Genomic DNA, 12781 nt, shown 5'->3' with positions numbered 1-12781 from the left:
AGAAAACTGTGGTGTTCTTTTCAGTAATACCCTATTCCTGTACGCAGGTATGTTGAGAAGGAAAATACAACAAACAGCAAATGCCCTAAGGGTTGCCGAACAGAGAATCCTTCATTTGTGAAGAACATACCTCTGCCATATTAATAGTCCAGGGTTGCCCTATTTTACACTAATGATTTCAGTCATCTCTTCTTGGGTCTGATGGTCTCTCTTCTTCCTACTCCATGTCCCACTGACCAACAATAAACATTCTGATACCAAACTGATACTGCCTCTTCCATTTGAAAATTCTTCTCCATTTGTCTTCTCTTTGGGGGCCAGTTTTTCTCAGGTACTATTCACAAAGGTTTGAGATGACTGACCCAATTTCAAGCTCCAAACTCTGTTAATTTAGTGTTAAATAGTGCTACACTTGGCTTCATTGATTATTTCCATATTGACAAACAATGTTTGCATTTGCCTGCCCCTGTCTTTGCACTATGATTGCTTCTGTTTGGAATTCCCTCTGTCTCTCTGAACTTCTTGGCTAACTCTTCAATCTTCATTTAGGATTTAAATCTAAGGGTTAACATGCTGGATGGGAGTTTGAGCCACCCTGTCTGAGAAAAATGCTTCTATTTTGTGTTTATATTTCTCTTTCCAAAAAAAAAATGGTGTTCACTTGTAGGTCAGTACATCTTATACAATAATGCATGGGGAGTGGTTTTCTTCTCTGATCATAATCCTATAATACTGTTAAGAGACTCCATCTGTGCTTTGTAACTTCAAGGAGAAGTTAGAGAACCAAGATCTAAGAAGATCTAAGCCCAGCCTGAGAAAGAAGGGTAAGACTTGAATGAGAAAATATTCAGAACAGGAAGTCCCACTGAAGCCATCTTGAGGCACACACACTCAACATCAGCAATCTACAAATTGACCTGCTGTTTCATTTTTCAATGAATCTTCTATTTGTTTTCAGATATCTTTGGCAGTTCATGCTGCAGCAGTGGAAGTAAATGGTCTCAGTAGATCGTATGCCACTCTTGAGCCCTTTGAGGCATATCTGAAAAGAGTGACTATCCCTTCACATGGAACAGTTGTCAGCCTTACTCTTAAGGAGAAATTCTCATTATTTAGTCCTCAGGAAGCAGCAGTACCTCCATTGTACACAAATTATAAGGTCTCATCTAAGATCTATTCAGTGAGAAACTCTTGTTAAGGAGCCCAAAAACTGTAGAAGGAGCTCTTCAGGGCTTATTTCTAAAAATTGCCTCTCTGGACTCCTGGGACTAGTTCATAACTTGGGGCTATTGCCAGCCTGGCAGCCAGGATCTAGGAGAAGAGAAAAAAAAAAAACAAGAAGTCAAAGAATTACAATCAAAACAAATCAGGAGGAATCCAACCATGATTCCCTAAAGATGTATTCTGAAGTATGGTTTCCATGAAGGAAAGACATTGTGTGTCCACCATCTTCCTCAGAACTACCTGATAAAACCCACGTGTAGAAATGAAATTTTTCTAAAGACTTTAGAACAGAGGCATATCTGAAAATCTTACTGGAATTAAATACTATTTCATTTCTGCCTCCCATGTGGCTCCCTTCAAGATGCATTGTTCTTTTGTAACTCAACCATATTATTCTACAACTCTAGATCATTTCTTTATTCTCCACAAGTTAATTAAATGAATTAATAAATGCAAATAACTTTACAGTGTCTAGCATTTTTTCTCTTCTAAGGAAATACTTCATCGTCTAGTCGCAGTTTATTTTATATTGAAATTAGTTTTTATTCATATTTATTCCCAAACATTGCTTACCACTTATTTTATTTTCATCTTTAAAGGAACTTCTGCCAAATAGTTCCTACTGTAATCTGAAGCTTATACTGACGGGTTTGATGATCACACATTTTCTCACTTAAGAACATACCACAAACTTAAAGCACAAAATAATGTAAGCACTGATGAAATATTAGCTAATATGGAAAGAAGTCATTTTGAGGTTCTGTTATTTAGCAAAAATATACATTTACTGGGAAGAACTTACTTTCTAAATTCATCATGATACATTTTGCCATAGACTTTAAATACTCTGCATGGAATTTTTGATCTTTTCTAGGGTGGAAATTTTACATTTATAGACCTTCTAAAATATTTCATGTATATTATGAATACCTGAAAGGAAAATGAAGATTTTGATAGTTTGCTAGATGAATAAACATTCTTATGATTTTTCCAGAGATAACTATGTCTATATTATATCTGAGTCTTCAACCCAAAATCTTTATAACTTTGGTATACTGACATTTTGAAAGTAAAATTAGTCTTTAGATTTTTTTTAATTCCATTAATGTCATGGGAATTTTATCATGTTTCAATCCTTGCTGAATATGTAATTCCCATAGTGCCCATTAGTGGCCATCTGTGTAAGGTAATACATGTTTGGGATGAAACTGATTATGGCTAAACACTCTTATGTTATGACCAGGAAAAGCACGCAAAGTTCAAATCTCTCTTTCTAATGATCCTTATGGAGCTGATGATACTCAAGTTTCAAAGGCAGAACAGCCAATCACTCAAGATCCTACCTCAAGATAAATTATAATAGAGACGACAGAAAAATGCTGCAAACCGACTTGGACTAGTAAATACTACATTCAACGCTCCTTGAATATAAGGAAGCAAACTTGAAAGCACATTTTTTACTTTAATAGACATCAACGTAGATGCACTGCAATTTTGGTAAATATTCAGAAATGTGTCATTTTACTTTCTTTCAGAAATAACCTTTACCATAGTCCCTGGGTATCATCCAATTTACCATTATTTTTAACTGTACTCAGTATGTATGCTGTTAGCCCTACGCTCTTTGGTCTTTCATATTACTAATTTTTAAAATATATGGCTTTTGTAGTATAGTTGAGGTATCAGGATTACAATAGCATCAGTTGTATGGTTTGAGAGTTGTTTCTTTGAAAAACCAGAGGATCCACATGGGAGGCAAAAGTGAAGTGAAATAGTGTTTAATTCCAATAAGATTTTCAGATATGCCTCTGTTCTGAAGTCTTTAGAAAAATTTCAATTCTACAAGTAGATTTCATTAGGTAGTTCTGAGGAAGATGGCAGATACACAATGATATCTTGACTTGATGAAAATCATACTTCAGCATACATCTTTAGTAAACCATGGTTGGATTCCTCCTCCATTCAAATTAGTACATGATCGGGCTGGAGAGATAGCATGGAGGTGAGGCATTTAGAAGGACGCTGGTTCGAATCCCGACATCTCATATGGTACCCCAAGCCTGCCAGGAGAGATTTCTGAGCATAGAGCCAAGAGTAACCCTGAGCGCTGCCGGTTGTGACCCAAAATCCAAAAAAAAAAAAAAAAAAAAAAAAAAATCAGTACATGATAGAGAGGCCAAAGAGATAGTTCCTGGGGATAGAGCTTGTCTTGCTATCAGTTGAACTGAGTTTAATCTCAGGCACCAGAGAGAGTCCCAATGCCTCACGGGAAGTGATCCCTAAGCACATTTTTGGACCCCTCTTCCCAAGGATTACCTGTATGCTTCCTAGACACAGCTATCCCATTAGCCTAGATAGACCAAGGAAATACACAAACAATTTTGCTTGCCTTTATCTAATTAATGTGTTGACATCTTGGTTGTAGTTATGCTACAGTTTTGTGAAATATTTTCGAGGGGCCGGAGATATAGCATGGAGGTAGGGCATTTGCCTTGCAAGCAGAAGGACGGTGGTTCAAATCCCGGCATCCCATATGGTCCCTGAGCCTGCCAGGAGCAATTCCTGAGTTGTAGAGCCAGAAGTAACCCCTGGGTGCTGCCAGGTGTGACCCCACCAAAAAAAAAAACAAAAAACAAACAAAAAAAGAAATGTATTAAAAAAATGACTTTTTGGTGTACAGAGCTATGAAAAATTAAGTTATTAAACTATATCCAAGATAATTTTAAAATCTTCTTATGCCACTTTGTGAAATATTTAGAATTTAAAAATAGCTCTATCGTGATTTTTTCTTAGAATTTAGGGCCGGGAAGGTGGCGCTAGAGGTAAGGTGTCTGCCTTGCAAGCGCTAGCGTAGGATGGACCACGGTTCGATCCCCCGGCGTCCCATATGGTCCCCCCAAGCCAGGGGTGATTTCTGAGCGCATAGCCAGGAGTAATCCCTGAGTGTCTAACGGGTGTGGCCCAAAAACCAAAAAAAAAAAAAAAAAAAGTTAAGAAAAAGAACTTAAATGTCTATTTAGATAGAAGAAAAGCTGATCAAATGTTCTTTAGACACTGAAATTCAATGAATTGTGATGTTGACATTGATGATGCTGGACCTTTCTTCCTTTTTATTCTGAACTTTCAGAGGAAAGAACATACATTTTTTGTTTTTTGGACTATATCTGGCGGCTCTCAGGGGTTACTCCTGGCTCTGAGCTCAGAAATCGCTCCTGGCTCAGGGGGACTATATGTGATGCCAGGGATCAAACCCAGGTTCATCCTGGGTAAGCTGCATGCAAGGCATGCATCCTACAGCTGTGCTACCACTCCAGCCCTAATTTGAGGAAAAAACTTTTATAATAGATTTTAAATTTGCTTTTCATTAATGTTGATAAAAATAATGCTACCTCTTTAAAGAAGGAAATTAATCTTCCTTTCTTAATCATCATAAATTAAGCCACATATCAAAGTATCTAATAACTGTATAGATTATTTAGAATATATTGAAAATAAAATTATCAAGATTACAGCAGTATAACATAGAACATAAGTTTTTGTCACTCAGAAATACTGAATGTTATCTGTCAATGTTTTGGAAATGAGGCATGATTCCTACTCAAACAAAACAACTACACTTTATATATTTAAAAAGCTAATCTTAATATGATAAATGAAAGTATGTAAAGGTAACCAACATTTTGTTAGCACAGCAAATAAGAAAACTTGTTTTCAGAAGCAGATGGAAGCAGCAGTGATTTCTGAATTTGGCCTTAGTAAATTTCACCAGGCAAGATGGTAATGAAGGATACTTGTTACTTCATATAATACAAACAATGAGGCATAGGACTCCCCAAACATCTTTAAGCATTGTGGAAGGAAGAACTACTGACTGGCTAATGTAGGACCCATCCAATTCTCTGTTGCCTTGCCTTCAAGACTATATAAGATAAATACAAATAGTAGAGACTGGCAATGTAGTGCAGTTGACCACAATTGATAGTATGCTGAGGATTTGTTGCAGTGATCCTCATTTTTTTAGATAAGAGATGGAAACAGTAATAGCCTTTAAAAAAATCCTTGTTTTTCTATGGCTAAAATAACTACAGTGATGCTGGCTCCCTTGATACAGTGATATCTGGGGAATGAGTTGAGATATTATTAAGGGATCAATCTAAAGTCCACAACTACCCACCTCAAAACTACTAGGTAAGAAAGACTAAATCCTTCTGCCTTGATATAATAGAATTTTCTATTTATAGCCCCCCAAAATCTGATACATGCAAGAATCACACATTTTTTTATTATAATAATTTTTATTTTGACCAAAGTGGATTACATGTCTTTCACAGTAATATTTTAGGTACATATTAACATTGAATCAGGGGAATTCCCACCACCAAAGTTGTCCTCCCTCCACCCCCATTCCCAGCATGCATTCCATATCCCCCTCCCTTACTCCGCCGGGCTGCTAGTAATAAGTGTTCCCCTCTGTGTCTAGCTTATTGTAGTTTGGGTATCGATTCTGTTGTCATTGGCTTTGGGTTTGATGTTTAAGTCTGATCATTTTTATTACTACTTAGTGCTCATACAACTGTTTGGTCTTGGTACCCTCCATTATTTCCCCCTCAATTTGAGAGGCGGAACAAGATGATTCAATTTATGTGGTTCTATTTAAAGAAAAGAAAAAAATAAAATGAGGTCAAAATCAAACAAGCAAAAATGGGTGGAGTCTTTCTAGAGGCTATAAATATCAATTTGAGAGAAGAAAGGAAAAAAGGAAGAAAAACACAACAACAATACAAAAAGAAAAATCAAACAATAAAAATCCAAAAAGCACCACAGCAATAAAGGCAACCACCACACAATAACCACAGTCATGAAATAAAAACAAAGCACAAAGAAATGAAAACAACAATAATAACAAAACCAAAAAAATTATTTTTTGCTGCTTCTTTTTTTTTCTGCACAGGCACATTAAATATTGGGAAATTAGAAAGGGAATTCCCTTGGATTAAGAGATACAGGGTTTCTCTGCCCTTGAAGTATACTGTCATGGGAATAACTACAGACTCCATACATGTTCATTTACTCTCCCATAGGTCCTTTTGTGGTGTATGGAGAACTTCTGCTCCGTCATGGATGATAAAATCAGACCTCTGTATCTAGAGATTTGGTATCTGCACAGGTCAAAGAATGGAGCCTATAATGAAGCCATTCTTTAAGGTTCTAGAAGTTCTGTTCCTTCACTGTTGTTTTAATCAGTCTTCTGTAGTTGGTAATCTTGGTTTTTGGACTGATCCTAGGATGAAGCCTAGGATAGAGTGTTTCATTGTTTTCAGAAGACCTGTTCAGTTGCAGTTGTCTCAGCCAGACCTCTGGAATTAGAGATCTTGGTTGTTGTATATATAGGCCAAAACCTAGACTAGGGCTTTTTTGATTGGTAAGAATCACACACTTTCATGTTTGTTTATATATTTAATTTTATTTTCCATGCCTACCAAGATTAGACTTTGATTTTGATAAAAAGCAAACAGAACTTAGCATTATATGAAAAATAGAAAATGAGGTGTTTTCTTTGTTCTTACCAAGCTTGACCCTATTCTGAAAATGCAATTTCCCTTATATCGATTTTGTCGTCAATTTTAAATTAAATTAATTTTAAATTTAATTAAATTAAACTTTAAATTAAAAATGAAGAGGAACAGGGAAATTTAAAAGGAATATAAATGTTGAAGTGAATTATGCTAGAGTTTAGATTATGGAGAACCCTAGTTTGTAGAGCACACTGGGAAGAGAACCCAGCTGCTGGCAAGGCTTGGTCAGATGATGGCAAACAAAGGTTTAAATATTAGTCCCTCACTTGTTTCCTGTGTAATTAGTACCTAGAACCAATACCATGGCCTTTTGGTAAGCCACATTTCTCAAATATCCAAGAGATAGTTCTCTTTTTTCCTCTGTATATGAAGGTGAGAGTGGCAACCTTCTGTATGGTAATAGCTCAGAATAGTTTTGCGCAAAGCATATAATCTTCTTTTGTGAAAGATACCATCTAATGAGCAAGAGATCTTTAGTGGCCTCTGACCTGCCTACACAAATGCAAATGTGGAGCAGTATTAAATACAAGTTGTTCTCTTTTACTGAGACCAAAGTTATGGCCTGGTTAATTGCTCTCCTCCTCATCTTTTTTTTCTGTTTTTTTTGTTTTTTTTTTTTGGGGGGGGGGTTACACCTGGTGACACTCAGGGGTTACTCCTGGCAATGCACTCAGAAATCACCCCTGGCTTGGGGGATCATATGGGATGCTGGGAGATCAAACTGTGGTCAGTCCTGGGTCAGCCGCATGCAAGGCAGACACCCAACTGCTGCACCATCGCTACGGCCCCTCCTCCTCATCTTTTCTAATTGTATTATGCATATACATTTCCTGGCACTGCATCAAACTACAATATAATATATCAGCAACTGTCTTTACTCTTTTCAAGTAGGTCAGCAAGATTACTTCTTCACTGTCATGACCTACCTACCATAGCTATTTTGGGTAGTTGTCTGCTTCTTTTTAAATGACTTTACGTGTGTGTGTGTGTGTGTGTGTGTGTGTGTGTGTGTGTGTGTGTGTGTGTGTGTAAAAGAGAGAAAGAGAAAGAGGAGAGAGATCTCTGAAAAGTCATTGAAATAGTTGGCATTTTTGTAGGTTTTTTTTTTTTTTTGCTTGTTTTTGGAATACACCCAGTGACACTCGGGTTACACCTGGCTATGCACTCGGAAATCACTCCTGGCTTGAGGGACCATATGGAACGCCCGGGATTGAACCTAGGTCTATCCTGGTTCAGCCACGTGCAAGGCAAAGGCCCTACTACTGCTCCTGCCTTAGAAATATTTGGAATTTAAATCAAAGTTCAAATTATTTAATTGCCAATTTCAAAATATATATGCCCTTAAGTTCTTTTGTTCTGAGAAAACCTAATCTGGCTTTCTTTTTTAAAATATTTGTTTCTCCTTTTCTCTAGAATCTTCAATTGCTTGGAGCTACAGCCATTGAGGATAAATTACAAGACCAAGTGCCTGAAACAATAGAAACACTCATGAAAGCAGACATTAAAATCTGGATCCTTACAGGCGACAAACAAGAGACTGCCATTAACATTGGTAATGCACTAAATCAAACTTCAAATGTGAAGCTTTTGAATGGGGTTGGTATATTTTAGAAGATAGATTTGAGATCATTTAGGACTTGGTAGAGAATTACATATTTATAATATTGTTGGGCTTATCTAGTCACTCATGGCCAATGTCCCTTTTACATTTCCTGTAGTTATAATCCATTCAAGGAAAAAAATAGATTTTCTCTATTTTAGGATTCTAACAAAGATAAAGTGGATTATTTACCTATCACAGATTTGTAGAAGCTTAGGAATAAACCCAAGCCAGAAAAAAATACAATTTTACTATTGAGTATTTTTTCAGTCAGTTTAACATTTTATCAGGTTTTTTCCTGCCAAAGTTTGACTCGTTTTGTCTGACATCAATGAATATTGGCTTGTGGAAAGAAAATTGAATGTGTGTTAGAGATGGCCAGTTTTTTTTTTATATCTTACAATTGGCCTAGGTGAAATTCAGTTTTAAACAGAGAGGAAATATTTTGTGTGAAAGGACTAGAATGCAAAAAATATTTTATTAATGAGGTTGTATTAGTTAGCTTGAATACCATAACAAGTGCTATCAATCAAAAGGTTTAAATAATAGAAACTTAGTTTCTCATTATTCTGGAGGTTGGAAGATAAAGATAAAGGAATTGGCAAGGCTGGTTACTTCTGAGGCCTCTCTTTCGGATGTGTTGTCAACTTCTTGTCCGCCCTCATATAGCCTTTCCTCTTGAAACACACTCCTCACACCCCCTTCTCTGCTTATACCGACTTCAGTCATACTAGGTAAAGATCTACACTTCAACCTCCTCATACTTTTGTTACCTTCTAAAGGTTTTTCTTCAAGTGATGACATTAAGGTTTAGTACTTTTAACATGAATTCAGAGGGACAAAATACATTTTCAAACAGAAAATACTTTGTGTGAAAGTATAATGCAGATAATATCCAAGGGGGAGGGGAATTACCTTTTTTCTTTCTAAATTAAGTAATAGGTTGCCTGAGTACTATAAAACCTGAAGTAGATTTAACGTGGATCTTAACAATATGAATTATATACAAAACTCTCCCCAAAGTTGAAGAAACCCAAAGCTGAAAAGATCAAGATAACATGAAACATTATCTTTAGAAAGTGGATCATCTATCTTACGGTTAGCTAATGTTCCTTTTAGAAGGGTTAGTAATACATTTAATAAATATAAGACTACAGCAAGTTTTAGTAAATTGGCATTGTTAAAGGAAAATAATTTAGTACCAGATAATAAATATTTATATCTACAAGGCTGGAAAGATAGTAAAGTAGATAGGGTTTTGCTTTGCATACAGCCTGCCCAGTTCAATCAAATGTAGTTTCCTGAGCACTTCCAGGAATGATCCCAGGAACAGAGCCAAGAGTAAGTCTTGAGTTCTATCAAGTGTGGCCAAAAAAGAAAAGGAAAAGAAAAATATTAAATCTACAAGCCACTCACGTTAAGTTGTTAATCTTGTTTTAGTAATAGTTATTAGGGACAAAATGAAAAAGGTATATGATAATACAGAATATATTCTACTTGGGAGATCTGAAATGCAAATAAGTTTCAATATGACTACAGGTAGAAAATATCTGATGCTCAAGAGTTATAGGTAAGGACAAATAGCAATCCTGAAAATATCTCAGAACATGTAACCACTGAAAATTTCCTGTGAGAAGAGGTATATGGTAGTGGTTTTACTTTTTAGAATTTTGGGCCATAATTTTTCCTAGAAAGGGATGGTGCATTTCATTCCTTCAGCAAATTCATTTGGTGTCGATGTGACCATGAGTGAGAAGCACTCAGTTAAAGACAGGAAACAAAAGAAAAGAAAATCGCTTTCCTTTTGGAGCTCCAATCTTAGTGAGGGAAACAGAAAATAGGGCAAAGAAGAAGCCTATTGTCTACTGAGTAGAATAACTGCCGCCAAAAAAAAAAAAAATGAGGCAGGAAATGGAGTTAGGGCAGTGCACAAAAATTAAGTTTTTAGAAAGAATCAGAAATAACTTATTGAAGAGGCAGTTATTTGTGAAATGACCTGAGTGAGGAAAGGGAGCTGATGAGTTGAATGATTGGAATTAGGGGAAAGCTCACTACTGGAGAGACAAAGCAAAAATCCAAAAGCAAGAATATAGAAGTGATGATCAAGAGTTAACTTGATGGGACTTCCCAAGTCCTTGCTATTAAGCTGAGGGAGATAGGAAACTACTGATTGGTTTTGAGTGAAGGAGTGACTGGGCCTTACATTGCTGTGAAATAGTCTTTCTGCCTGTTAGATGAGGAATGAATATAAAGAGAAGCAAGTGTGGAAATACGGAGACAACGTAGAGACTGTTATACTCATCCAGGTAGCAGCAATGAGTGGTGAGAGGTTGTGAAGATGGCTGGATTCTGGGAATGTTGCAATAGTAGACCTGACAGAATTGACCAAGGAAGGTGAGAGAAAGTAATGTGTGAGATAAATCTGATAAATTGGAGATAAATCCAAGAAATTTGAGCCTTAGCATCTGACAGGAAGAGGGTTACCATTGATGAACAAGATGAAGATTGAAGGAGGATTAGGTTTTCAAGGGAGATGGCCAGGAACCTGATGGATTCCATTGTCTATTTTAGAAAGCACTGGGATTAAGAGACTGCAACTCAAGAAAGAGCTATGAATGTAGTACAAGTTCCAAAAGGTTCAGCTTGTGGATAGTATTTAAATCCAGAGCACAAAAAGAGATGGCAAAGAGAATGGCCTAGACCCTGAATGGTTTTCAAGTTTGATTGATTTTAAAATGTTCCCCATCAGAAATGTTGCTTAATTTCTCCAGTCATGTTCAGCTATATATGAACAGAGACAGAGTAGGTGAGTAGAGTTAGATGTAAGCTGCAGGGGAGTTTGTCACTAGTAGGAATAGTGGAGCAAGGTTGTACAAGAAAACAGAGTGTGTGTAGATTCTGGAGTTGCAAAGCTTAGTGATAAGAGCAGTGGTCAAGATGTAAAGACTTCCTGAACTCTCCTGTAGGCTTTGAAAATACCTTAGCCCATCCTCTGCTCTTCATGCTGGTCATCATGAGATTGTATTTGTTAGTTTTCAGGGCATTGAGAATCATCACTATCTTTTTCCATGCCTGTTCATTGAGTTTCCGTATATCCTATGTTGTCCTATATCAGATCTACTCTATAAGAGCATTTTTCCATTTCCAATCAAATCTGGAAAATGCCTAATAGCCATTCATCATTCATAATGAACAGATGTCACGTAAGTTAAATTTAAATAAACTTGATAATTTTTCTTTAACATCTTTATTTTTAGATTAATTATATCAGTTAATTTACTGTATATTCGTTTACTAGGACACTCCTGCAAACTTTTAAAGAAGAACATGGGAATGATTGTCATAAATGAAGGTTCTCTTGATGTAAGTAAAAGTATTTTTGTAAAAAATAATGTTCAGTAACAATCATCTTGTAGTATTTTGTTTTTCACTCCAGAAGCTATGAAAAAAATGTTATCTTTCTTAAGTTAAAAGATGCTTTATTAATTACTGCTCTGCCAAAACACAATTTACAATGTTTTGAACCACATTGATGTAAATAGATTCCAGCTTTGCATCTGTGACAGCTAAAAAAAAAAGTTGCTTAATGTTGTGAAACCAAAAGCTGATTTATAAAAGCATTATGTCAGGAGGTTGCTAAGAGACAATTTGGTCAGATCTATCAATATTTTGCAGATTCAGTATTTTATAGCTACATTCACTTTCAAGGTTTTATAGGTAGCAAACATGGTATTAGACAATGCAAAATAGCCATTTCTAGTAGGAGACTTTTTTGTGGCTAAAGTGAAAATTCCCTACGATATCTTCTTTTCCTAGCTGTGATTACATGAAGTTATATTTGGAAAAGGAACAGAGATTTGCTAGGAATACAGGGTAAATTTAAGTTAATGAAAAAAATAATAATGTAGGTCAAATAACCAGTGTATATTTTAAAGTAAAGGTGACTATTTGTAATTTAAGGTGGAAGACAAAACAGGAGAGGTGATTCTACAACTGCTTGAAATAGTCATTGTGTGAAAACAAATCCTTAGACTCTTGGCATCAGAACAGCAGATATTTGAGTGGGGCAGGGAGTGGAAGGGAAGGATCCTCAGGACAATGGAAGGAGGGGTAGTGATACCTTGGTGCCAGGCCTGGTTTTTCTGAAGCTTATAAGCATTTACACTTTATAAACTAAACTTACATCAATAAATTATTTTTTTAAGGGAGAGCAAGTTTTTGTACTGTAGGAAAGCAAACTTGATAATTGGCACTGATGTTGAAAGGATGGTGAGGAGAGAAGTGTTTGGAAGCCAGGCTATAGAAGAGAAAACATATAAGCTTCTCACTTGAAATTTTTAAAGTTGGATTGACAATCTCAATTATTTGTACCCCAAACAAT

The 12781-nt window shown here is 36.1% G+C and overlaps 1 protein-coding gene across 1 annotated transcript in view; it reads left to right on the top strand.

The window, feature by feature from the left end:
• ATP8A1 (ATPase phospholipid transporting 8A1) overlaps positions 1–12781 on the top strand; it is a 267076-nt gene that overhangs the window by 150859 nt on the left and 103436 nt on the right. The window contains 2 exon segments of the mRNA XM_049790104.1: positions 8214–8352; positions 11699–11763. Coding sequence (XP_049646061.1) covers positions 8214–8352; positions 11699–11763 — 204 coding nt within the window.

This window comes from Suncus etruscus, chromosome 16 (genome assembly GCF_024139225.1).
Source record: "Suncus etruscus isolate mSunEtr1 chromosome 16, mSunEtr1.pri.cur, whole genome shotgun sequence".
NCBI lineage: Eukaryota > Metazoa > Chordata > Mammalia > Eulipotyphla > Soricidae > Suncus > Suncus etruscus.
Note: the sequence above shows the minus strand (reverse complement) of the source record. Positions and strands in the feature narration are given on the sequence as shown.